At 57.2% G+C, this 22,812-nt stretch overlaps 1 protein-coding gene across 3 annotated transcripts in view; it reads left to right on the forward strand.

Moving 5' to 3' along the window:
• The window catches only part of HIP1 (huntingtin interacting protein 1), a 159,517-nt gene that overhangs the window by 108,237 nt on the left and 28,468 nt on the right, over positions 1-22,812 (forward strand). For all 3 annotated transcript variants that reach the window (XM_044993519.1, XM_044993521.1, XM_044993520.1), the window contains exons 5-11: positions 2,338-2,418; positions 6,598-6,674; positions 7,044-7,105; positions 14,437-14,577; positions 17,045-17,102; positions 18,278-18,353; positions 21,651-21,785. In XM_044993519.1, the coding sequence (XP_044849454.1) occupies positions 2,338-2,418; positions 6,598-6,674; positions 7,044-7,105; positions 14,437-14,577; positions 17,045-17,102; positions 18,278-18,353; positions 21,651-21,785 (630 nt within the window). The remainder of the gene's footprint in view (positions 1-2,337; positions 2,419-6,597; positions 6,675-7,043; positions 7,106-14,436; positions 14,578-17,044; positions 17,103-18,277; positions 18,354-21,650; positions 21,786-22,812) is intronic.

The raw sequence follows: 22,812 nt of genomic DNA on the forward strand, positions 1-22,812 counted from the left end.
TGTGGTTGACTTGGGATATGAAGCAGAACTGTCCGGAGAATGAAAAGCAACAAGCAGGATCCACATGCTGCAGCCAGAGAGAGCAACAGGCGCATGGGGCAGAGGCAGCCCGGTGTTAGGCTCTGTCTGGGAAGTCCGTGTCATCAGCAAAGCCCAGTTCTTTTGGCAGCTTTGCCTGTACCATGCTGTGGAGAAATGGGCTGCAGTTAGATGATCAGTCTCTTTCCACAGGCCAGAGATGAATTCACTTGTTGCTAATAGACTAAGCCTGTCCCCACAAAGGCTCCTGGGTGCTGTACGGTACTAAGTAAGAAACAAAAATAGTTCAGTGGTTCTGCTATAACACCCCCTCCCCCCAACCCCAGCACCCTCTGTGCAGAATGGGGAGCCGGAGCTGGGAGACGGTGAGTGGCTGTCATTAAAATGAGTCAAACAGGAAGGATTATGAATTCCGAAAAGAGGCAAATGAATTGGCAGCGTGCACACCCAGAGAGACGTGCAGGCAGAGTCCTGCGTGACCAGGCGCACAGACACACACACAACTTTTTATCTTGCTTTGGGTTCCGCTCTGTCCTTTGACAGGTTCCATTCATTGCGGTTTTCCCTTCTGCTCCCAGGGATGTGTTTGGATGATGCTAACCAGCGGGCAGCAGATTTCATGTGCTCCCAGCACATCTCTGCTTGCCCTCCCTCTCCCCACCACCCCCAAGCAACTCCAGTGACTCTTCTCAGCTGGGGCAGAATGTGGCACCTGGCCTTTTTCTTTGATTGCGAATATTTTCCCATCCCCGTCCCTGGGCAGCAGGCGTTACGCATTCACTGCCTGCTTTGGTTAGCATTAAACCAGCGCGGTGCAAATCGCTGCCATTGGAAACAGGTGAGTTGTAAGTTAGTTCAGCCATTTGTTCCCTGCCCGCACCTGTGAGCCTTGTGCCTCTAGGCAGCTGTGGAACCCCTAGAAGTGGTGGCGTAACGCTCTGCTAGGGAACCAGGCAGTGGGGTTAGCCCAGAAGCAACAGATGCTCAAAGGGGGCCCACTGTGAACTGTAACCTGGCAGGCTGGGGGACCACCTGCTCTCAGAGCCTAGCGTGCACGTGGGGCCAGAGCCAGTCTCAGATGCGCGTGACGAGCTCCCACTCGCTTCAGTGGCAGAGTTGTGATTTCAGTATGAATTGTTAAACTCTAGGGTGTTTAACCCCCCTCCCCTGTACTGAGGTGGTGGTTAAACCCCAGCTCTGCAGAAGCAGGAGACTTCCAATTGCAACGCTGGTACCAGGTCCAGCTAGTCTGGCTAGGGATTCTCCCAGTCCTGCAGCTAACTTGGCTGAGGGTCCCAGTTAGGGGCTGAGTAATGCTCCATGCAGAAGGGGGCCATGCCAGTTAGTCTCTGAGTGAATACATCTGCTGCACACCTCACCCTGAGACCCGCCCAGAGGCTGCCTGAGCCTGTTCACCCTGATTTTTAAACAGGCTATCAAGGTCTCCAGGGATATGTTTGGGGGTAGAGGTCAGATATCGGAACCTAACTCTTCTGAGCCTTATCATGCCATAGTCCAGGGTATATATAAAGGTGACAACAGCCCACTTGCCAAGATGCATCCCAGCCTGTGGGTAATGTTCTCCTAGTGGGTGGGCGGATATTCCGGATCAGTGATGTGTGGTCTGGTGTATGCCACATGCTGTAAAGATTCATTCCCTAGTTGCTGTGAGGTTTTTCCCCCTTTCCTGAGCTTTTTAACAACATGCTGATCGATCTGTCTAGCAGACAGAGAGGAGCATGGTAAATACCAATCCTTTTGGCTTGGTCTGGCACTGTCAGCAGTTGTGTTGCATGCAGCGACCTGGCTAGCTTGGGAAACAATGGGGGAAATGCTATTGTGTGTGTCCAGTACTGAAGCAGCAGCCGCCCTGCTCGGAGGGCAGCCAGCAGAGCTCAGGAGCTGGGAGCAAAGAGCCCTTGTCCTGCAGTGAGTGCCTCGGGAAACAGGGAGCCCTAGGAACAGAGAATGTGGGCTGCAGATAGTTATTTATTGGTGTAGAAAGATTAGTGACTTGAAATGTGCAACTTTAGTAAATACAGGGGGTGACGCACCCAGTGGCTGAGCCATGTGAGCCATTTGTGTACTGGGGTGAATAAACAAACCCAAACAAGAGGGAGGACAGGAATGTATAAAGCACAGGGGGAGATTTTGTAGGCCTGCATCTTAAAGGTGTCATGCAATTCCATAAGCTGCCGGCCTCTCCAGTAGGGAAGGTGCAAACCTTGGCATCCCAGAGCAGGTGTCTCACCAGCATCAGACCTGGTGCCTCATTTTCTGCTTTCTCCTGTTCCACAGAGTCATCTGAGTGAGGGCTATGGGCAGCTGTGCAGCATCTACCTCAAACTGCTGAGAACCAAAATGGAGTTCCATATGAAAGTAAGGCCGCTGCTTGTCCTCGCCTCCTTTCTCCCCTCCAAACGGACCGTGCTCTTCCCACCCACCTCTGATACATTGATTTGGTTGGGAATTGGTCCGGCTTTGAGCAGGGGGTGGGATTAGATACCTCCTGGGTCCCTTCCAACCCTGAGATTCTATGATCCATTCCAGGAAGCTGAGGTCTGGTGCTGGGGTCTCTTGCAGCTCCACCCGTTCAGTCCCCCAGGGGTACATTCTCCTACGGGGGTGCTGAGCAGCTGGTGAATGCGAGGCCTGCTCAGCCCATTTGCCTCATGGAACTGGTGACTGGCATGTGCTGTGTGGGCGAGGGTGCCCGTTACGCACTGCAGCTCCTCGGCGTGAATCCAGCCTTGCCAGGTAGCTGACTGCTGGATTTAACGTGAAGTGCAGTAAGAACTCCCTTTGAGGAGTGGCCAGGGCTGGACGGGTGCTAGTGTGATGTAGGGCCGGTGCTGTACCAGTTCCATGGGGAGAGTTATCCTGGGGTGACCCCGGGGGGACACTCGCAATCTGGTAGAAGAGCAGTGTTCCCTTCAGTTTAGCTTAACCCCTTCCCGTGCCATGAGCTAAAGGGGGGGGTTTAGTGAGGTAGCTGCACTGCTTTAAATTCACCCCTGACGTTAGAGCTGAACAACTTTCCCATGTAGACAAGGCCGAAGGCTTTGCCCTTGCAGCTTGAGTTAGCAGGTGCCTGGGTGTAATTTGTGGGCGGGGAATACTGCGCAGGGCTCAGGAAATGGAGGCCTTCCCCTGGGGCTATGGAGGGTTGGAGCACTCTGGACTCTCGCAGAGATGGGGCACTCACACTAGGACTCCATGGCTGCATGGCTTCCTCGGGAGATGACACCGCCCCTGCCCCCACAGTCCCCTCCCAGGGGCAGTTTCAAGCACGGGACCAATGGCAGCTTGTGCTGGCTGGATTGGCAGCAAGCCCCCGGGGCATGTGGATTTGTGCCGAGCTGATGCCACGGAGAGCAGCCTTGTTCCCTGGAACCTGTGGAGGGTGCTGGTGTGTGGCCTTCTGCGAGATTGGGGGAAGCATCCCCTGGAGCCACTGCTCCTCTCCTGCTGTGCTCTGTGGCTGGCTCATGCGAGCAGAGAGACGCGGGTGGCCTCTAGTGTTGAAGGAGAAGTGAAGCCTAACCCAAGTGCCTGTGGCCAGGTGTGAATAACACGGGAGCTGAGACACAGATGGGAATGGCCAGGTGCAGTCAGCAGGGCCTTTCCTTGAGGGGGGCTGTTTATCAGCAGAGAGCAATACAAGCTAACATAAGAACACGTCCTCCAGCCCGGGGTTCAACCCAGCACGAGCAGCCCAGCCTCCCCATAAGCATCCCCTGCCTGCTGGCTCCCAAGCAGGCCGTCTGTAATCAACCATGGTGCCTCTGCCAGGGGGAGCTGAGCTGAGCTCCAGCCCTTGTTCCCCGGGGGCAGGCAGTGCCTGGCTCTGTGACTCCCCACTCAGTGCTCCGAGATCTCTTTGCCCGGCTGGATTTGTGGGTTAGATTTTGTTTCGGGGGGTGGGGGGGAATAGCGTTTTGGTCAGATCTGCTGCAGCTTGAATGCAGGCTGTTGTGCCGCCCTGAAGCCAGCCTGGCAATAAGATTTTACAGCTGCCCGCTTGTGCTGATTAAACATTTCAGGGCACCTCGTACAAGAGTTGGGGTGATAGCTCTGTTGTCCCGGCCCATTACACAATGGCTAATCACATGCCGCACAACCTGTCCCAAGCTCGAGTGCATTGTGAGCTGTGTAAGGGGAGTGGCTGCATGGATGAAATAATCTCTGTCCGTCATTTTCTAATCAGAGTGTGCAGGTGAGCCCTGGGCTCCAAGGTGCTGAGCGAACGTTGGTTTTTATAGCTGGTGCCCTGCGGGAGGGTGGGGAACCAGGCCAGACGAGGGTTTTCCTGGCTCTGGTCTGTCTGCAGCACAAGCTCCTCCTGAATCTGATTAGAATGAGACTCCTCACAGGTTTGCTAGCTCCCGGCCTGCCGTTGTACCTCCAGCCAGCTCACCACCGCTGCAGCCTTTTTAGCAACGATCTCGGCGGGTGATGGAGAGAGTATTATAGGAAGGAGTCTGGCATAGTACTGGGAAGGAATGTGTGGATTGAGCATATTGTTAAGGCAGCTGCTTTCTTATGCCTATGATATTAAAATAAAGGATGGTCTTTTATAAAAGAATGTACCGTGCAGTCTCTGTATGTGTGTGTAAAAAAACAAATGCTGAACACTTCCATCGCTCCTGTGATCCCTGGATCTTAAAGTGCAATAACAGGAATAATAACTAGCTATAACTTACTCGGTACTTGGAGTGGTTTCCCTCTTTAAAGCTCTGTACAAACATGAGTGTCCCCTACATCTGTGGGTTTCTGAGCATCTTGCGCTGTGGTGCAGGTGAGCTCTGCAGCTGGGGCAGGGTGCAGCTGCTTCTCAGGGCTGCAGTCTGGGGCCTGCTGGAGCTGTGTTCCCTGTACACAGACGCTTGCTGCTCCACCTGATGGTGATGGGGTGGTTGTTGCTGGTTTGGCCTCTCATTCTCTCTCAGGACTCTCGATTGTAATTGCCTCTGAACAACTGTTTTAAAGCTGCCTTGATGCCAGGCCGATATTATCTCCCCAAGATCTAAATCTAATTAGGGCTGTAATTTAGCCCTCCCTGAAAACCACCTGGAGATGATCATTTGGTTACCAAGGTGGCATGTAGAAAAGGCTTCATTCTCTGGAGCGGTGCTACCAGCTATCTCCTCCCCCGTGCACTTGGGACAGATGAGGTTACAGATTCTCTGCTTGACTCTCTGCAGCTGGGAAGATCATGTGTCCTACATGTTCCATCATCTTCCACTCTAACCCAGGAGTCTCCAACATACAGGCCAGCTACAGATACTGATCCTATCTCCGTGGCCGTATCGCTCTTCCCCAGGAGACAGAGAGGCAGAGGAACAGAGGCACCCTGCCTAGGATGGGGAGGCTGGAGGGCTCAGGGCAGTAGTAATGAGCTACGGAGCCGTTAGATTCTAGTCCACTGGTTTGAACCTGGAGTGAGGCAATGGGAAGCAAAGTTGCTGCCTGTTACTGGTTGTCCGGTGGCTGCTTTGAAGAGTTGGTGGCGTCTGAGTGGACAGGTATCCAAAGCACAGTTAACCCTCTGAGCCTGCATCAGAGAGGCCAAGGAATCAGGGCCCATGGGGAATGTCCCTCCCTTCTGGCCCCTAGAGGGCAGGGTCAGGTAGCCACTTGTAGTGTGCTGCTGGTTCCCGTCAGTCGCCAGAGGCCTCCCCTCAAGCCTCCTGAAATAGCAGCCAGTCCCAGTGCTGAGCCATGCAGCGCCCCTCTCCCAGAGGTGGGGTCTGGCCCTAGGTTGACTGGCCTAGTGGTGAGGGTCTGCCCCTGCCTGTGAGCTGCTCCCTTTCATCAGGCAGGAGTGGGAGCAGCTGTGTGGCCAGCTGGAGGAGGTGGGGGCAGCCAGCAGCAGATGAGGCACAGTACTTGTGGGGCATGAGAGGAGGCAGCTGCCAGGGGAGCCCCAGAGCCCTTCTCCTGTAAGTCGCTGCCCAGGTCAGAGCAGCTGGGCCACATGAAGTGTGGCCCTGCTGTGAAACGTCGGCATGAGGTGCTGTGCAGCTGTGCCTAGCTGGGCGGAAACTAGATGGATGTGTGACCGTCCGTCACTGTTCAGTGCCTTTGAAGCCCATCTTGTGACTGTGTATGTGTAAACTGCAGCGGCATTTTCCTGCCCTGGACGCTGCCCGTGGGCGCTTAGATGGAAGCCGGAGGGGTGGCTTTTCAAATCCAGAGAGGGAACGTTGGCTGGGGGCGGTGAGCACTGTCACTGAGGGAGTCTGCACGCCTGGGCCGAGCATGGCAAGAGAAATACAATCCCTCTCCCTACAGCCCCACGGCCTGGGAGCCAGCTCTGAGCCATCCCTCCAAGCCCAAAGACAAGGGCAGTTCTGTGACCTGAGCCCCTCCGGTGGGGGTTTGGAGATCCCTGCTGGGCGCACACAGCCACTCCTTCAAATACCCCCTGCGGTATCAGGGATCTGCCTCTAATCAGAGGTGGCTACTTGGTCTCCACTGTGATAAGGGCAAGCCTAAAAGGCACACGGGTGCCTGGGGGCCCCTTGCTCTGACTACCCGCTCTCTCACCTCATGCAGAACCCCCGGTTCCCAGGCAATCTCCAGATGTCTGACCGGCAGCTCGACGAGGCAGGAGAAAACGACGTCAATAACTTGTAAGTCCAGAGCACGTGAATCCGGGCACGTCCGTGATGGGAATTACTCCTGCCGTAGCCGAGAACCCAGCCACAGGAGACGTAAGGGGGAATCTCCAGGAGCGGCAAAGGGCTGGCAGGGCCATGGCACCCCATCAGGGTCTCTCCTTGGCATTGCTGTGAGCCGCGGGCAGAGGACTTGGGGCTGGGACAGGGACATCTCTCCTGACCACCCCTTATAAAAGAGTACTCCACAGTAATGGTTGGCTGGATCCCCACCTCCTCCAGGGCTGCTGGCCAACTCCCCCCCACCCCCCAGGGTTTTGGGGGAGGGGAGGGGGCTGGGTGGCCTTTGTTTTGTTTGTAACATTCTTGTGCCCTCTCTCCTAGCTTCCAGCTGACGGTGGAGATGTTTGACTATCTGGAGTGTGAGCTGAACCTGTTCCAGACGGGTAAGGCTCTCACTTGTTCTGCTGCTGACATACAGCTGTGGGGCAGGAGCTGGGTGCTGCGGTGACGTCCCTCTCTGCCCGGCTGAGCGCAGCCCCGATGGCCAGTGTGTATGGGGGTGGGTGGCAGAGTCCAAAGCTGCTGTTCGCTCTGTGTGTGTGTCCGTCTGTCCTGCCTAGGTGCAGGAAGGGAGTTGGCTGAGGGCGTCTGAGCTCATCTGTTTTCCAGGCACTCCACCAGAGTTATTATTAGCTGGAATTATTTCATGTCAGACCAAATGTGCCTGGCTCCTCCCAGCCGCAGCCTGCCTGCCCTCCATTCCAGCCGGCTGTGCCAAGCCTCCAGGAACCACCTCCACCCTGTGGCATGCTGCACTTCCTCCCCGTACCCCTCCTTGGGTTGCTTCCCATCGCTGAGTTCTCCCAGGCTTGAATTTCTTCCTTTGCCCTTAGCTCTGGGGTTTATGGCTGTCATGACACAGAGATGCTGTGTGCTTCAGGGCTTGCTGTGGTGGGGGAGCGACTGGCTCTGCAGTGTGTGCTCCGACGGGTCGCAGTGGAGCAGAGAGAAAATAACGAACTGGTCTCCACAACGTACCCTCGGGTGCTCAGCTGCCACGTGCTTCCGTGTAGTGCTGTAGGATTCTGCTTGTTGGGCTGAGTTTGAGCAGGGTGATTACTGCTCGCGCCGTGCCACACAGGGTCTTGGGTGCGGTGGCTGTAATAGAGTGGAGGGCTTTGCTTGCGTTGGAGCAGGAGTAAAGCCATATGTCAGCGTACGGCGGTTCCTGGATGCTGCGATTTCATATGAGCAGTGCTACGGTTGGATCCTAGCACGGAGGGTCCCCGAGGATGTGCTTTAATAGAGTCAGCGTGGTGCAGCTGTGCTAAAGGCACGTCCGGCTGATGAATCCGGTTGTGTCCCAGTGTCGAAGGGCTCTGTTGCAAGGGACTGTCAGTGGCTTTGCTCCACTGGCGTTACTGCATCTCTAGCAGGGCAGTTGCGCACATGTGCTGGAATACGGTGGAGGGAGGCAGGTGTGTCTCCAGACAGCAGGTGGCCTGGGTCTGTGCTGGGATGTAGCCTGGTCTGTTACTGGCTCACACCCGGTGATAGAGCAGGATAAAGGCAGGCACATCTGTGGGACAGGCGAGATGGTGCCTTTGTGTCTCGTGGGCTCGCATGGGTAATGCAGTGATCCTTGGAGGGGCAGGCCTGGCGTGCTGGGCTGCAGTCATAGGGCCAATCTGGGGGTAACACCATGCCCCAGTATATGCTCCCTGCCACCAGAACGGGAACCGAGAGTAACGACAATTAAACACATGGGATCAAAGCCCAAACAGGGTGGGACTCCATAATGGGGGGGGGGCATACCCACTCCTGCCACAACCCTGCGGGGTGAGTCTCTTTCTTTCACAAACTTTGGTAGCATTTGTACAGTTTGTCACATCAGAGTCTCATTGACCTGAACTAAGGCAGCATCTAGCGTCGCCATGGTGGCTCACGAACCCCACTGAACCGAGCCCCCTTCGCTAGCCCCGTTGTACAGACGGGGAAGGTGAGGCACAAGGCTGATCAATGACTTGGCCAAGGGCCGCAGGTCTGTGGCAGGCCTGGAAGCAGAGCCTCCATCTCCTGACTGCCAGGCCAGGGCTTCAGCCACGTGCCCCTCCTTCCTCCGTGTCTGCAAGGGAGCAGTACGATGCTGCTGTGCCTGCTCTGGGCTGGCACCTCTGCAGCCATGCGCAGGTACTTGTCTGATCCATCAGCTTCATAGCCCCACTGGGAAGGAGGGAGGCCCTGTAATGAACTTGGCTTTGTTTCTCTGCTGCTAGCTTAAGTGAATTAAGCAGGGCTAATATCAGCTCTGCCTATTTACATCTCATTAGTGTAGCTTAGTTTCTGATTTACTCTTAAATTGCTGTTCAACTTCCCTGCTAATTACCGGGGACGTCACTTGATTGTCCGAATGGGAGGGGAGGCAGGCAAGCTGGTGGAAATCCAAACGGCCTCCCTGCCTCCCGCTGCCTGGGCGAGGGTGGCATTGCGAATTGTGCATCCCCTGCTAAGGAGAGAGCCGGCTGGCACGGCCCCCAGGGACAGGCCCTCTGCTCCCCCTCGGGGGCGGAGATGCTTCAGCTGTCAGAGGAAGGAGATGAAGAGCCTGCGAGTCTCTCTTTGATGCTGTGCACAGAGCACGGCTGCAGGTGTGACGGGAACGGCTCCCCCCCAGCAGCCAGGCCTGTAGAAGGCAGGAGAGGGTGGTGTTGGGGATGTGGAGAAATGTGGAGCCTGCCTGCCAAACTCCATCGCTGCTCCCTGTTCATCTTCCTTTGGGGTCCTGCACTCCCCTTGGATCCCAAAGGTCTTTGTGATTCCACCCACCACTGAGAGCGCAGCAGCTGTTCATTCCTCAGCGTGCGGTGCTTTGGCCTTCCTTTCGTTCCGGAGCAGGATGGGTGCGGTCAGTGGGGCCTGCCGCCGAGGGGGGAGATAGGGACAGATCCGTGTGTCCCTAAAGCCGTGTTGTCCCACCCGGTGCCTGCCTCGTTTAGGAATAACACATTACAGAGGAGCAGGGGTTGTGTCTGTCCAGCGTAGGCGGACTCAGGGATCTCTCTAGCATTCGCTGGGGGCACATCTGGCATTCAGCACGGGGATTCCGGGGTGAATTCTTGAGACGTTGGCACTGGACTCAGTAAATGGGCAGATACCAGGGGAAAGGGACCTTCCTTCAGGTCCTCCCTATCTCTTCTCCCGTCTCTCCAGGCACCCACGCTCCAGCAAGAGTTTAGAGGATGTGCATAGCGAGGACCTCTCCCTCAGGCAGGTGGCTCGGCAGGTATGAGTGCCCCATGGAGAATGACGTAGGACCCCAAAGCTAGCAGCTCGACGCCCGTGTGGAGAAACAGAAGGGGCGCGCCCTCGCTAACCCTGTCAGCCAGGTCTGGGCTGTGCTCATTGCCAAGCGCTGGTGCACTCGGAAGGATTTCCTTGTGCCATTGGTGCGCTGATGAAGTCTATCCCTCCCTTTCCTAGCATCCCCAGAGGGATGCTGATGTCTGCCCCTAGATTTCTGCTCTAGCTTAACAAGAGTGGAATGGCTGTACCCCGACTGCCTGGCATTGGCCGAGTGGCTCTGCACTGCCACATGGGAGAGCGGGCTGCTCTCAGGCAGAGGCCGCTGTTGGAAGCAGAAAGATGTGAGACATCTCTGGGAAAGGAGATGTCTCACAGAGCGCCCTGCCCCCACCCTTAAGGGCTGGGAGCCCTGCACCCAGCCTGTGGGAGTTCTAGGCCTGAAGTCACTGAGCAGCGACCCTTCCAGCCAGCCACAGAACGGCACTGAGGGGGTGCAGAGGGCAGCTGGGAGGGGCAGGGGCGAAAGGAGAGGAAATATGGGACTCCGGAGCGCTCCAGCAGGAAGGGGAGAGGAGTGACTTGCTCTGGGTGCATGATGAGACAGGACCAGGGAGGTCCTGGTGGGGATGTCTGTGCAGTGCCCTGTGCCCACACGCAGCGGCAGGCCCAGCTTTCAAGCACTGCCTTTTCTGGGGGGAGCGGTACCTTCCACTCGGAGCCAGCTGACCCACCCCCATCTGCTGCAGTTACTCCTTAGGATGCCACCAAGCTCACAGCTGCTCCATTTCAGCCAGCTCCTCTAGCTGCTGTGCGTTTGGAAAGTACCCTCCAGCCCTTGCGTCCAGACGCAGTGCTGTGCTGCGTGGGAGAGGAATCGGAGTGCGCTAGCAGAGCGACCTGGCAGCCAGGCGAGAACCACAGTCAAGGCGCCTGCAGTGGCCTCCTTGCTTAGTGCAGATGCAGCCCTGGGGCCATTGGGGAGATCGCTGGCAGCCATCACTCTGAGAGGCTCTGGAGAGACCTGCATAGACAGCAGAGTTCTCCAACTGTCCATTTAATTAAGCCAAGTGCAATGGGGAACTCGGGGCCTCATCCACCCCGACTAATTTCTGCCTAGCTAACCTAGCGCTGGCTGCCTCTGGCAGCCTGGGAGTGCCGCCGTCGTGGTGGCACCGTGCCTTGCTGACTGCAGCATGTAAACAGACTAAGGACCCAATCCTTCCATTGATCCAGGCTGGAGGAGGCAGACGTGGAAGAGAGGTATGGTATAATCCCAGTCCCACTGAAGTCAAATAGATTTTCCATGATTTCTGTGAGCCCAGGATTTTGCCTGTTGTCTTTCTTCTCTGTCTATTGCAAATCAGCGTAGACATGAGCCAGCATTCTGCTCACTCTGAGATGTTTCTGGAGTCTCCTCACGTTAGCATGCACGGTGCATCTCTGAGCCAGAGCAGCCTGCACGCTCATGGCAAATCAGGGGCACGTTTCTGTGATCAGAATGTGACCAGTTCTCGCCTCACCGGCTCCCTCCCCACCTAACATCGTGCAGTGCTTTGCCTTTCTGTTCAGTGAGAAACAAAGGGCAGGCAGAGAATGATTGCTGGGGACGAGTGAGGGGTGACTGATGCTCTGCCTGAAGGGGCTATGGACTGGGGACGGGATCAGAGCTCCAGATGAAAAGGAGAGGTCTGGCCTCATTATTTTATTCTGCATAGGAGCAGCATCTGCTCTGATGCTGACTGGGATGCAAATGGTAAGTGATATTGGTCGTCACACTCTTGTGTCCCTGTGGAAATGGAAGGGTAAATTCATCCCGGTAACCTACCAGCCCAGGGCAGGGTCCAAGTGCTGGAACATGGACAGGGACGTGAAATGGGCCGTTGGTGTGATTTACCACAGCAAGCCTGTGTCCAGTAAACGAAAGTCCAGCCTTCCCCAGCCCAGCTAGTCCCTTTGAAACCGTTTCCAAAGATGGGGGGCGATGGTAGAATTGTGCCAGGGGACTGGGGGTGCTTGGCTCCAGGACTGCGCACCCAGGCTGTAGAGACACCTGTTGGTGCCTGAGATGCCTGGTGGTTCTAAAGTGAAAACCAAGCAGAACCAAACAACATCTCCATAAAAGTAAAATCCCTTCCGGGCCTCCTTTACGCCTCAGGACGGGGCAGAGAAGGACATGGAGCCAGGCCGAAAGCACTGGCGCCTCAAAGGGAGTTAGGCACCAACCTCCCTTTGATTTTCCTTTGCAGCTCACCTTAAAGCAAAGTTGCTCAGGTCGCCTGAGCACAAACAAAGCAGCTGAGAAATGTCCTAGACAGTTACTGCAAAATGGTTTGTCTGCAGTATTGACTCAGGGAAGTAACTGTCCCTAGTAGGACGGTGCTGCCCTCGCACCATGGGCCAGTCAGAGCCTCTGCGAGGGGTGGAGTTGGACCCACTCCCGTGGTGTCAGCGGTCAGTGCAGCTGGTCCGGTTGGGGTTGTATTGGCAGATGGTGCTAACAGGGCAACCGGTTCAGAGCGCTGTTCATTCGGAACCAGTTCCCTTCAGGGCTGAGACTGAGCACAGAATTGTAGAATCTCAGGGCTGGAAGGGCCCTCAGGAGGGATCTAGTCCAACCCCCTGCTCAAAGCAGGGCCAAGCCCCAGACAGATTTCTGCCCCAGATCCCTAAATGGCCCCCTCAACAACCCTGGGTTTAGCAGGCCAATGCTCAAACCACTGAGCTATCCCTCCCCTCGGAAAAAAATAAAACTCCACTAATGTAAGTGAGAGCTTTGCTTCAGATCAGTCCTGAGCCCACTGCTGAGTGAGCCTGGGTATTTTATGATTTCAGGATCGAGCCATGTGAATGTTGCGTTCCCCTGTGGGTAGATATTTAAATGGTCATTGGGAGGGAGGGAGGGAGGGAGGGAGGGAGAGCATGAGACTGATTCTGTAGTGGGAGCATGAGACATTCCAGCCCCACAGGAGCACTGGGATGGGCCAGACACTGGGCTCCATTCTTGCCTCGGCTACAGCTGTGCTGGGCCTGATATGCCTGAATGGGGAAATAACTTGGCCCATTACCTTTGGGGCCCTGCCTGCTTCTCCCCTTGTGACCCATCTCCAAAGGCAGGTTCTTCAGGGGGGCACACATCTGCTAGCCCATGGTCTGCAGGTGGCTTAGTATTGGGCTTTCAGTGCTTCTCCCATGAAACGAAGGTTCGAACATTGCAACCGCTGAACCCTGGTGGATACACTGAGCACCTGGGATTGGAAGGGGAATTGAGGACTAAGTTGGATGCCTGCTCAGTGAGGGGCTGGGCACAGTGTAGTGTCTCACCTGAGTGCTGTGTTACAGCAGACACACCAGATGTACCATGATTCAAGTGCAAGCCCTGGAGATATATTAGCTGCTAGGCCCTGTTGGCTCTAGCCCCTGGCAGTCCCAGGAGGCCCTCAGATGAAAGGGTGACGTACTAGGGCAGGCAGAAGAGGTCACATGCTCTATGCCCAGAGGCTCAAAAGTGATTCCTAGCATGGCCCCTTAGGGACACCCACCAGAGTTAGGACTCCTCGGGCTTGGGGGGCGGGGGGCCCCTTTTGGGTCCATTGCTCTATGATAAGCAATGAGGTATCCCTGCAGGTCCCCTGGCCTGGATTCTGTTCCATAGTGAGTCTTGTTGGGGGGCCACTCACATTGTCCTATCCCAGTGCAGCAGCTCCTCCCAGCAGGTATCCAACTTGGGGCAGCCGCTCCAGCTCCTTGCACGGGAGCTGTCACACCTCAGCTGCCTTCAATCGCTGCACTCCACCCGGCCCACAAGGAACCCTGCTGGCCTGACCCGCTCTTGAGCAGCCCTGCTGCCAGCAGACATGGAAACTTCCTTCTCCTGCCGCACTGTGCTCCCCCCAGCAGTAGAGAGGGAAAGCAGTGAATCTCCTCTCAGCAAATTGATCACAACGTGTGTAATATACACATGGGAGAGATCCCTCCTCGGTGTGCAATGCTTAACCAGCTTTGTCCACTCAAAACCGGTTTTGCTAGTGAACTATCTGAATGTCCCTTAGCTATAGACGTCTGTCATCTGGTTCCCAGGTGTCTCTGACCATGGCCGTGTGGCTCACAGTACAGGACTGTGTTTCAAGCAGCTCCCCTGTGCACAAGTTACCTGAGCAAAGCCACGGATAACAGTGGGCTAGTGCAGTTTTCTGTTGGCTCCCTCATTCGCTTTCCTCCTTTGGGTTTAAAGCCGATGGAATTTGGTTTGTCCGATCACTCCTGTGAAATGAGGATAGAGACTCTTAGGCTAGCATGGAGGGGAGGAAAGGTACAACAGCCGAGACATACAAGTGTGCTGTAATAGTCTGGCTGCTTCAGTGTGGTGCTATGAGCAGCTGTGCAGAATAACCTCCTGGGATGGGGGGGTGAGAGAGAGATCAGTGAATGTCATGGAACAAGTCCTGAGTGCGCTGTCTCTCTCTCCTGTTAGTATTCAGCTCCTTGGACATGTCTCGCTCCGTGTCGGTCACTGCTGCTGGCCAGTGCCGGTTGGCCCCGCTGATACAGGTGATACTGGACTGCAGCCATCTCTATGACTACACCGTTAAACTCCTCTTCAAGCTGCACTCCTGTAAGTACACAGCAGGCAGCTGCCATTTCAGTGCTGGGACGTCCTGAGAAGTTTTGCTGTAGCCGATGTCACGTTTCTGTAGCAACGGTTTCAGAGACGGAGCCCTGCACCAAGGCTGTGCGTGTAACAGGTGTGCCAAGCACAAGGAAATGCCCTGTCTGTGTTTCCTCTGCTCCCAGAGCGAGGGGTGCCCAGGCAGAGAGCTGGTTTAAAACACTGGCGGGGGCTGGCTTGGTAGCTTGGCCCAGTGGCTGGCTCTCTGTCACCAGCAGAGACTCCTGCCTGTAGTCTCAGACTGGTAGCGTATGGAAGTGCTGCTGAGTCAGGGCAGGCTGGAGATCGGTGGCTCCCTCTGGCTGATGGGGAAGCTGTGTGGTAGGTGTCGAACCGCAGCCCAGCCTGCTCTGTGATCAGTGCAGAGAGAATCCTCCCCGGGGAGAGGGATGTGGCACATTAACTGTGGGTTGATGCTGAACCGCCTGGTCTGGGCCAGTGGAGCATTAGCCTCATGGCTGGACCCTGCATTTGCTGACGCCCCTGCTGCACCAGCTGTGCCCTTCCCTGGGGAGGGGCCGGGAGCAGGGAACAAGGCATCCCCTTTCTACCCTTCAGGGCAGGGCATAGGAGACCCCAAGGGCCAGGGGAGGCCAGTCCAAACACCAGCATGCTTTCCCCTCTGTTCCCAAGACTGGATGCTGGGCTAGCCACCGGGGCCCTTCCCCCCACCACAGCTGTTGGCAGCTGGAGAGTCGGAGAGAGGCAGGCGGGCGGGCGGGGGGATTGAACAGAGAAGTGGTGAGATGGTGGGGGCAGGGAGACCAGCTGTGGGGAGAGGGAAAGGGGAGGCGGGGATGGAGCAGCGATTGCAGCAAGCTGCCAGCGCAGGGAAAGAGAGGATGGGGGAGAGAGGGAGCAGCCAGGAGGGGGAAGGGGGCACAGAGGAAGGGAAGCAAGGAGGCCGGGGCAGTGAGGTTGGCCAGGTGCAGGTGGAAGCCTGAGAAGCATTGGGGGTGGGGGGATGGCCTGGGGGGGGTCCCTCTGCATGCACCCAGAGGGGACCTATGCTCATGGCTCATAAAGCTACCCCCAAGGAGCACGTTTCCCTTTAGAATGCCCCAGCCCGCCCCTTCCCCCGCAAGGGTGCTGGCCTCCCTCCCTGCCCATGCCAAGGTACTCAGCCGCGGTGTCTAGGCCAGGACCCTGTGCCCTCGCCAGTCCAGCCCTGAAGGACTCGTAGCCACCAGGGGGAGGAGTAAAAGCAGAGAGCAGTGAGAAATGTTCACCCCCCGCACCCCACCTTAGCTACCCCAGAATGAGAGCGTCCGCCAGGCCGCAGCTCCCTGGCCGTGCCGAGCGGTGGCATTTCTTCCTGGGCGAGTGCCAAGGCACAGATCCGAGCTGTGCACCGATCTGCAAAGATCACGTCAGGCCCTTGGACTTGGGCGAGGTCGGCTTAATAGCTTCAGCTAGATTCCTGCAGTACGAGCAAGCGGCACCTCAGTGCTCCTGGATTTAGACAGCGGCTGCCAGCTCCCCGGCTGAGTGCAAGCGAAGGCCCTTTCCCCTCCATGAGTGAAACCCCTGGGATCCACCCCAGCCAGGGTTCCTCCTCCAGCTGGGAGCCATCTCAGAGCCAGTGCACCTGCCCTGCAGCGCCACCTGCTGGGAGCGTCTGAGCAGTGCTCGAACAACCGGGAGAAGGGGGGTGCCCTTAGGGAACGCGGACAGGCCTGGAGGTGCCAGGGTGCCCCCCTGGGCGGCTCCTGTGCTGGCCTCCTCTGCGCTGAGCCCAGCTGCAACAGGAGCCTCGTCTCCTCTCTGCTCTTACCCCTCCCTGCCTTCTGCCCCCTCCCCCTGCCTGCCCCCTCCCCCTGCCTGCCTTCTGCCCCCTCCTCTGCCCCCCTCCCCCTGCCTGCCTTCTGCCCCCCTCCCCCTGCCTGCCCCCTCCCCCTGCCCATTACCCCGCACCTTGTGCCCCTCCCCCTTCCTGGTGGGATGAAAGGGGCTTCTCCAGCGCTGGAGCCTGGGTTACGCCAGTGAAGAGCCGAGTCCAGGCAGTGGGACCTGCTGTGGCTACGGGACACCCACCCTCACCTCTCTCCACAGACCAACCCCGAATTGTGCCCTGGCTCCCCCCACAGGACAGCAGTGGCGGCTGCTGTCAGTGCTCTCCCAGCTGAGCACACAGGGAGAAGTAAGGGGCCAAAACACACCCTCTACACCCCTTCCAATAAGTCCGAAGTGGGGTAACCCGTAAAAGTAGTAGGGGGCCTACCCCCAGGCCCTTCCGTAATTCAGGCCCTGAGTCTGAGGCTGCAGCGATGAACTGGTCTAGCACTGGCTGCTCCCCAGTGCAGCCGGGTCCCTCTGTGCGGTGCTGCTCGGCTGGCTGGAAAGGAGCGCGGTGCGTGAGGAGACCTGGGAGCTGAGAGCTTCCCTTCGCATTCATCCTGTGTCTCTTCCTCAGGCCTCCCCGCTGACACACTACAGGGCCACAGGGACCGTTTCCTGGAGCAGTTCAGAAAGTAAGTGCCTGTCACCTTTGGCGCTGATCCTTTGCATGCTCACAGCGGCTATTCCGACGTTCATTACTGGCCACTCAGCCCTAGGCTGCAGGCAACCCCCTGGGTTTGAAATGAACCGTCTGTGACTGAGAAATGAGAACAGTCCTGATTTCTGGGTCCCCCAGCTCCCAAATGTTTATCCTGGAGCAGGGCTGGCCTCTTCTCTGCCCCATGCTGTTGGGATAACCCCTTGGCACTGAAGAATAATCGCCTTATTAAATCCAAGGAGGCTTTCGGGCTCTAGTGGCATTGTATGGGAGGTGCCAGCCATTGAACTGCGGTTTGGCTGCTGTGTGCAGTCGTCACGCTGCGGTGAAAATGTGAAGGTGCAGCCCTATTCCCCTGGGCTTTCCTGGGCGTCTCGGAGCCATTTCGTATAAAGGCCCTTTGGGGGCTAAGATAATCAGGGTTTAACAATGGTTGTCAAGCTTGGCCGCAGCCCAGCTGTGCTCCAGAGGGTACTGCCGGGGCTGGCTCCTCAGCCTGATGGTGTGCACATGCTGCAGCCATGTGTTGCTGGGTCCATCAATCCTTCCTCCCTTGGAAATGTACCGAGCGAGCAGCGTTTTCTGTTCCGAGACGCTCTGGCTTTCATTCCCCCTTCACCTTCCCCAGCCTGGAGGGAGGGGCAGGTTGTGATATGCTGAACGAACCCTGGGGTAGGAAACCAAGGAGGGAAGCCAGAAACTCAGGGGAGATGGATCTGGTGGTTGGTTCTTCTAGGATTTAGCTGGTAAATTCTTTCCCCTTCATTCCTAGTCGCAGCTGCAATTTGCATCAGTGACGGGCCGGCCCCTCCCTCCCTAGGTGTATGGGGGAGGGGCCCCACCCCCCTGGATTCAACTTTTACGAGTGTGTTTGCCACTTGGCTTGAGGCAGATGTCTGGGTACTGTCCCACGGAGCAGAGCCGGTGGCTCTCTTCCCAGGGTCCCCGACTTGAGTTGTATGGCAAGATGGCGTCCATGTGGCTGAGGTCAAGGGCTGCCTTTCCTTCTCTGCGTGGGATGCCTGGTTTGGAACCACAAGTGATGGGCTCTGTTAAATGAGTGTGGCAGGGAAGCCACCTGCATCCTGCAACTGCCTGGTTCTGCCCCAGCCGGCAGAGTCTCCTCTCTTATGTCCCATTTCCTTCCAGGTTGAAAGATTTGTTCTATCGCTCCAGCAACCTGCAGTACTTTAAACGGCTGATTCAGATCCCACAACTCCCAGAGGTGAGACCCGAATGGCTTCTCTCTTGCCCTTGGACGCAGGCTAAGAGGGAGGGGTTGCAGTGACCATTGGCGTGACTAGGCAGTGGAGTCTAGTGGTTAGAACAGGGCCTTGGCAGTCAGGACTCCTGGATTCTATTCCCAGCTCCACTGCGGTTTCTGGGCAAGTCAGTTAAACCCCAGCGTTGAATGCTGGGTGCCTGCAGCCAAGCCCTGGAAGCCATATTTGCTCTTATAGGGGATTGCTTTTCAGAGATCCCTACTAGAGCTGGGCGAAATTTTGTTGGTAAAGAATAAATTCATTGAAAAATGCACTAGATTTTTCACTATTCACTAACTCGGCCCCCCTTTGTGCTAGACATAGGTGTGTGCAGCACATTTCATTAGAGTGTGCACCCAGGGCTTTTTTTTTTTTTAAAGGTGAACATTTATTGAATACTCGATCATAAAGGACATTATTTTATTCATCACACTAAAGAAACTAAAACTTAACTAATTTTTTTAAAATTAACAACTAAACTTTACTTAAAAAATGAGACACAAAATACCAAATTTTTGCTGTAGTGATAACCAGGCATATACAAAGATACAGTCAATTTTCATGATCTTTATCTTTAACCAGATAATGAGCTAACCCAAATTGACCAAAACAGATTAAGGTTTCTTCATCTTCCTGTCTTAGAGAATGAGACGTCGCTCACCAGGTATTATGGACTTAAAGTCCTCAATCACATCATTGTAATTAACTGACAAAGCCAATTCTTGTTCAATGTACAAAATCATGAGTGAGTCGAGGTGCTGTTGGGACACTGTACTTCTTAGTTTGTTTTTTACATGTGCTGGTTTCCAAAAGGCTCTTTCACGTGAACAGCTTGTCTCCTCCTTTTCTTATCTTAACAACGAACCGAGCCATATTTTAAAATTAAAGGGGGTATCATACGATTGAATTAAAACGTAAAGCCACGGGCTTGTTATGCTATTTCAGTAGAGTACACGCGACAAAGATTACAAACACTGTAGACACTGCACTGGGCATGGCTGACACGGCCGCTTCTATAGGTCAAAGAATTTTCTAGAATAGTAGTCGGAGGAGAAGACCAATGGTAATGCGGCACCGCAGTAGTGGGACGCATGCTGCGAGCGAACGCGGACTTTCTATCTAGAGCGTATCATGCGATTAAATTAAAACGCAATGCCACCTTTTTTTGAGACATTAGGGCAGGCGTGGGCAAACTTTTTGGCCCGAGGGCCGCATTGAGGTTCCAAAATTGTATGAAGGGCCAGGTAGGGAAGGCTGGGCCTCCCCAAATAGCCTGGCCCTGCCCCCATCTGACCCCCACCCACTTCCTGCCCCCCAACTGCCCTCCTCAGAGTCCCCAACCCATTCTGCTCCTTGTCCCCTGACTGCCCCCCTGACACCCTCCCAACCACCACTCCGGGACCCCACCCCCCACCAACTCCCTCTGCTCCCTGTCCCCTGACTGCACTGACCCCCATCCACTCCCCCCCACCTCCTGACAGACCCCCGGAACTCCCACGATCCAACCCCCCGTTCCCCATCCCCTGACGGCCCCTCCCCCAGAACCTCTGCCCCATCCAATCCCCCCTCCCCCTGCTCCCTGTCCCCTGACTGTCCCCGGGGCTCCCTGCCTCTTATCCAACCCCCCCGGGCCCCAGCCCCCTCCCCATGCTGCTTACCCCCGCCTCCCCCCTCTTCCAGAGCCTCAGCGTGCCGCGTCCAGGAGCAGCCCTGGACAGCGCTGCAGCAGCGTGGTTCTGGCGGGACCTGAGCTCCTGCCACTCAGCCCACTGGAGCTCGCAGCCCCGCCCCCTTACCATGCTGCTCTGAGTGGGAGGAGCTCAGATCCCGCCAGAGCTCGCGGCCCCGCCCCCTTACCACGCCGCTCCGAGCGGGAGGAGCTCAGATCCCGCCGGAGCTCGCGGCCCCGCCCCCTTACCACCCGGCTCCGAGCGGGAGGAGCTCAGATCCCGCCGGAGCTCGCGGCCCCGCCCCCTTACCACCCGGCTCCGAGCGGGAGGAGCTCAGATCCCGCCGGAGATCGCGGCCCCGCCCCCTTACCACCCGGCTCCGAGCGGGAGGAGCTCAGATCCCGCCGGAGCTCGCAGCCCCGCCCCCCCTGCCACCCGGCTCCGAGCGGGAGGAGCTCAGATCCCGCCGGAGCTCGCGGCCCCGCCCCCTTACCACGCCGCTCCGAGCGGGAGGAGCTCAGATCCCGCCGGAGCTCGCGGCCCCGCCCCCCTTACCACGCCGCTCCGAGCGGGAGGAGCTCAGATCCCGCCGGAGCTCGCGGCCCCGCCCCCCCTTACCACCCGGCTCTGAGCGGGAGGAGCTCAGATCCCGCCGGAGCGCGCGGCCCCGCCCCCTTACCACCCCGCTCCGAGCGGGAGGAGCTCAGATCCCGCCGGAGCTCGCGGCCCCGCCCCCTTACCACCCGGCTCCGAGCGGGAGGAGCTCAGATCCCGCTGGAGCTCACGGCCCCGCCCCCTTACCACGCCGCTCCGAGCGGGAGGAGCTCAGATCCCGCCGGAGCTCGCGGCCCCGCCCCCTTACCACGCCGCTCCGAGCGGGAGGAGCTCAGATCCCGCCGGAGCTCGCGGCCCCGCCCCCCTTACCACCCGGCTCCGAGCGGGAGGAGCTCAGATCCCGCTGGAGCTCACGGCCCCGCCCCCTTACCACGCCGCTCCGAGCGGGAGGAGCTCAGATCCCGCTGGAGCTCGCGGCCCCGCCCCCCTTACCACGCCGCTCCGAGCGGGAGGAGCTCAGATCCCGCTGGAGCTCGCGGCCCCGCCCCCTTACCACGCCGCTCCGAGCGGGAGGAGCTCAGATCCCGCCGGAGCTCGCGGCCCCGCCCCCTTACCACGCCGCTCCGAGCGGGAGGAGCTCAGATCCCGCCAGAGCTCGCGGCCCCGCCCCCTTACCACCCGGCTCCGAGCGGGAGGAGGCTCTGGTCCCCCCAGAGCCATGCCGCTGCAGCGCTGTCAGGGCCGCTCCTGGACGCGGAACCCTGAGGTGCCAGGGGACGGGGGAAGGCAGGGCCAGGGGGATCCTTCCTGGCCGGGGGCTCAGGCAGGCCGGGCAGGATGAGCTTGGCCACCCCTGCATTGGGGTGTGCCTGGGCACATGATGCTAGAGAAGGGAGGCGAAACGCTGCCTCGTAGCACCATTACGACACCACTAGGGCTGCCTGGGGTGGTGCGGAGGGCGGATTTGGGCCCGTTGCATCCCACAGAGCTGCTTTTCTCAAGATCCCGCCATCAATTTCTCCCTTTCCACCCTAGAATCCTCCCAACTTTCTGCGGGCCTCGGCTCTTTCAGAGCACATCAGTCCCGTGGTGGTCATCCCGGCTGAGGCCTCGTCCCCAGACAGCGAGCCCATCACCGATCTAGTGGAGACGGACACAGCGTCACAACAGGTGAGATCCTGGCCCCCTGACGTCAGTCTCTCTCTTTGAGCCCGCGACTGGCTCTGCCTATGTCTGGCAAGGTTTTCAGCTGCCAAGAGAAGTATGCCTGGCCTTCGCATGGCCTGCCGTGGCTCTGGAGCTGTATGACACATGGAAAACGAAAAGCCCAGGCACTACAGGAAGCAGCATCAGCGCTGCTTGTTCGCATGGGCTTAGTACTGAGTCAGCGCCCTTGGGGGTGCCGTGCTGCTAAAGGTGCTGTCTGGCTAATCAGCCATGAAACCAAGGGTCAGGGAGTAATTCTGGTGTCCTGGCCAGGTGACGATTGGTTGACTGCATTTGGCTTCCATTTCCCCTCCAGTTCTAGGTCCCCAGTCCTAATACGCCAGCCAGAGGTGGCTCCACTTCGGTGGCAGGTGAAGTGGTTCCTACATCTCCTGTTAACATAATGGCTTTTGGGGCTGTGGGTGGTAAATACATACCCATAATCAGGGCCAGCACAACCCATTAGGCGACCTAGGCAGCCGCCTAGGGCACTAACATTTCGGGGGGTGGGCAACCACGGCAGCTGGATCTTCAGCCACCCTGGTCTTCGGTGGTATTTTGGGGGCGGGACCTTCCGCCGCCTAGGGCGCCAAAAAAGCTGTCGGCGCTCCTGCCCGTAATGGTTATTTAGGCAGTACCATTTGGAGCAGACAATAGCTTGCCCTAGTTGCAGCTCTTGGGTTTGAGTCTCTGCATCTTGGGGAGTCTCCTGCACCAGCGTGGAGCACGGCCATTCTGGTGTGGTGGGATTTTAAACCCACTTTGCACTAGGATAAATGACTGCCCAGCTGCAGGGCATCAAATTTGGCCCATTGCCTCTTGTTGTGGCTAATGGGGATATTTCACATGAAGAGAACGGGATTTCTGTCATGCCAGTAACTCCTTTGGCAGCTAGTGGTTGCCTGCTGGTAAATGCAGCTAACTCTCACCACTGCAAGTACCTCGTAAGTAGCTGCTCCGCTTGCTGTTCCAGACAGGACTGGCCTTCTGT

Source organism: Mauremys mutica, chromosome 19, assembly GCF_020497125.1.
Source record: "Mauremys mutica isolate MM-2020 ecotype Southern chromosome 19, ASM2049712v1, whole genome shotgun sequence".
NCBI lineage: Eukaryota > Metazoa > Chordata > Testudines > Geoemydidae > Mauremys > Mauremys mutica.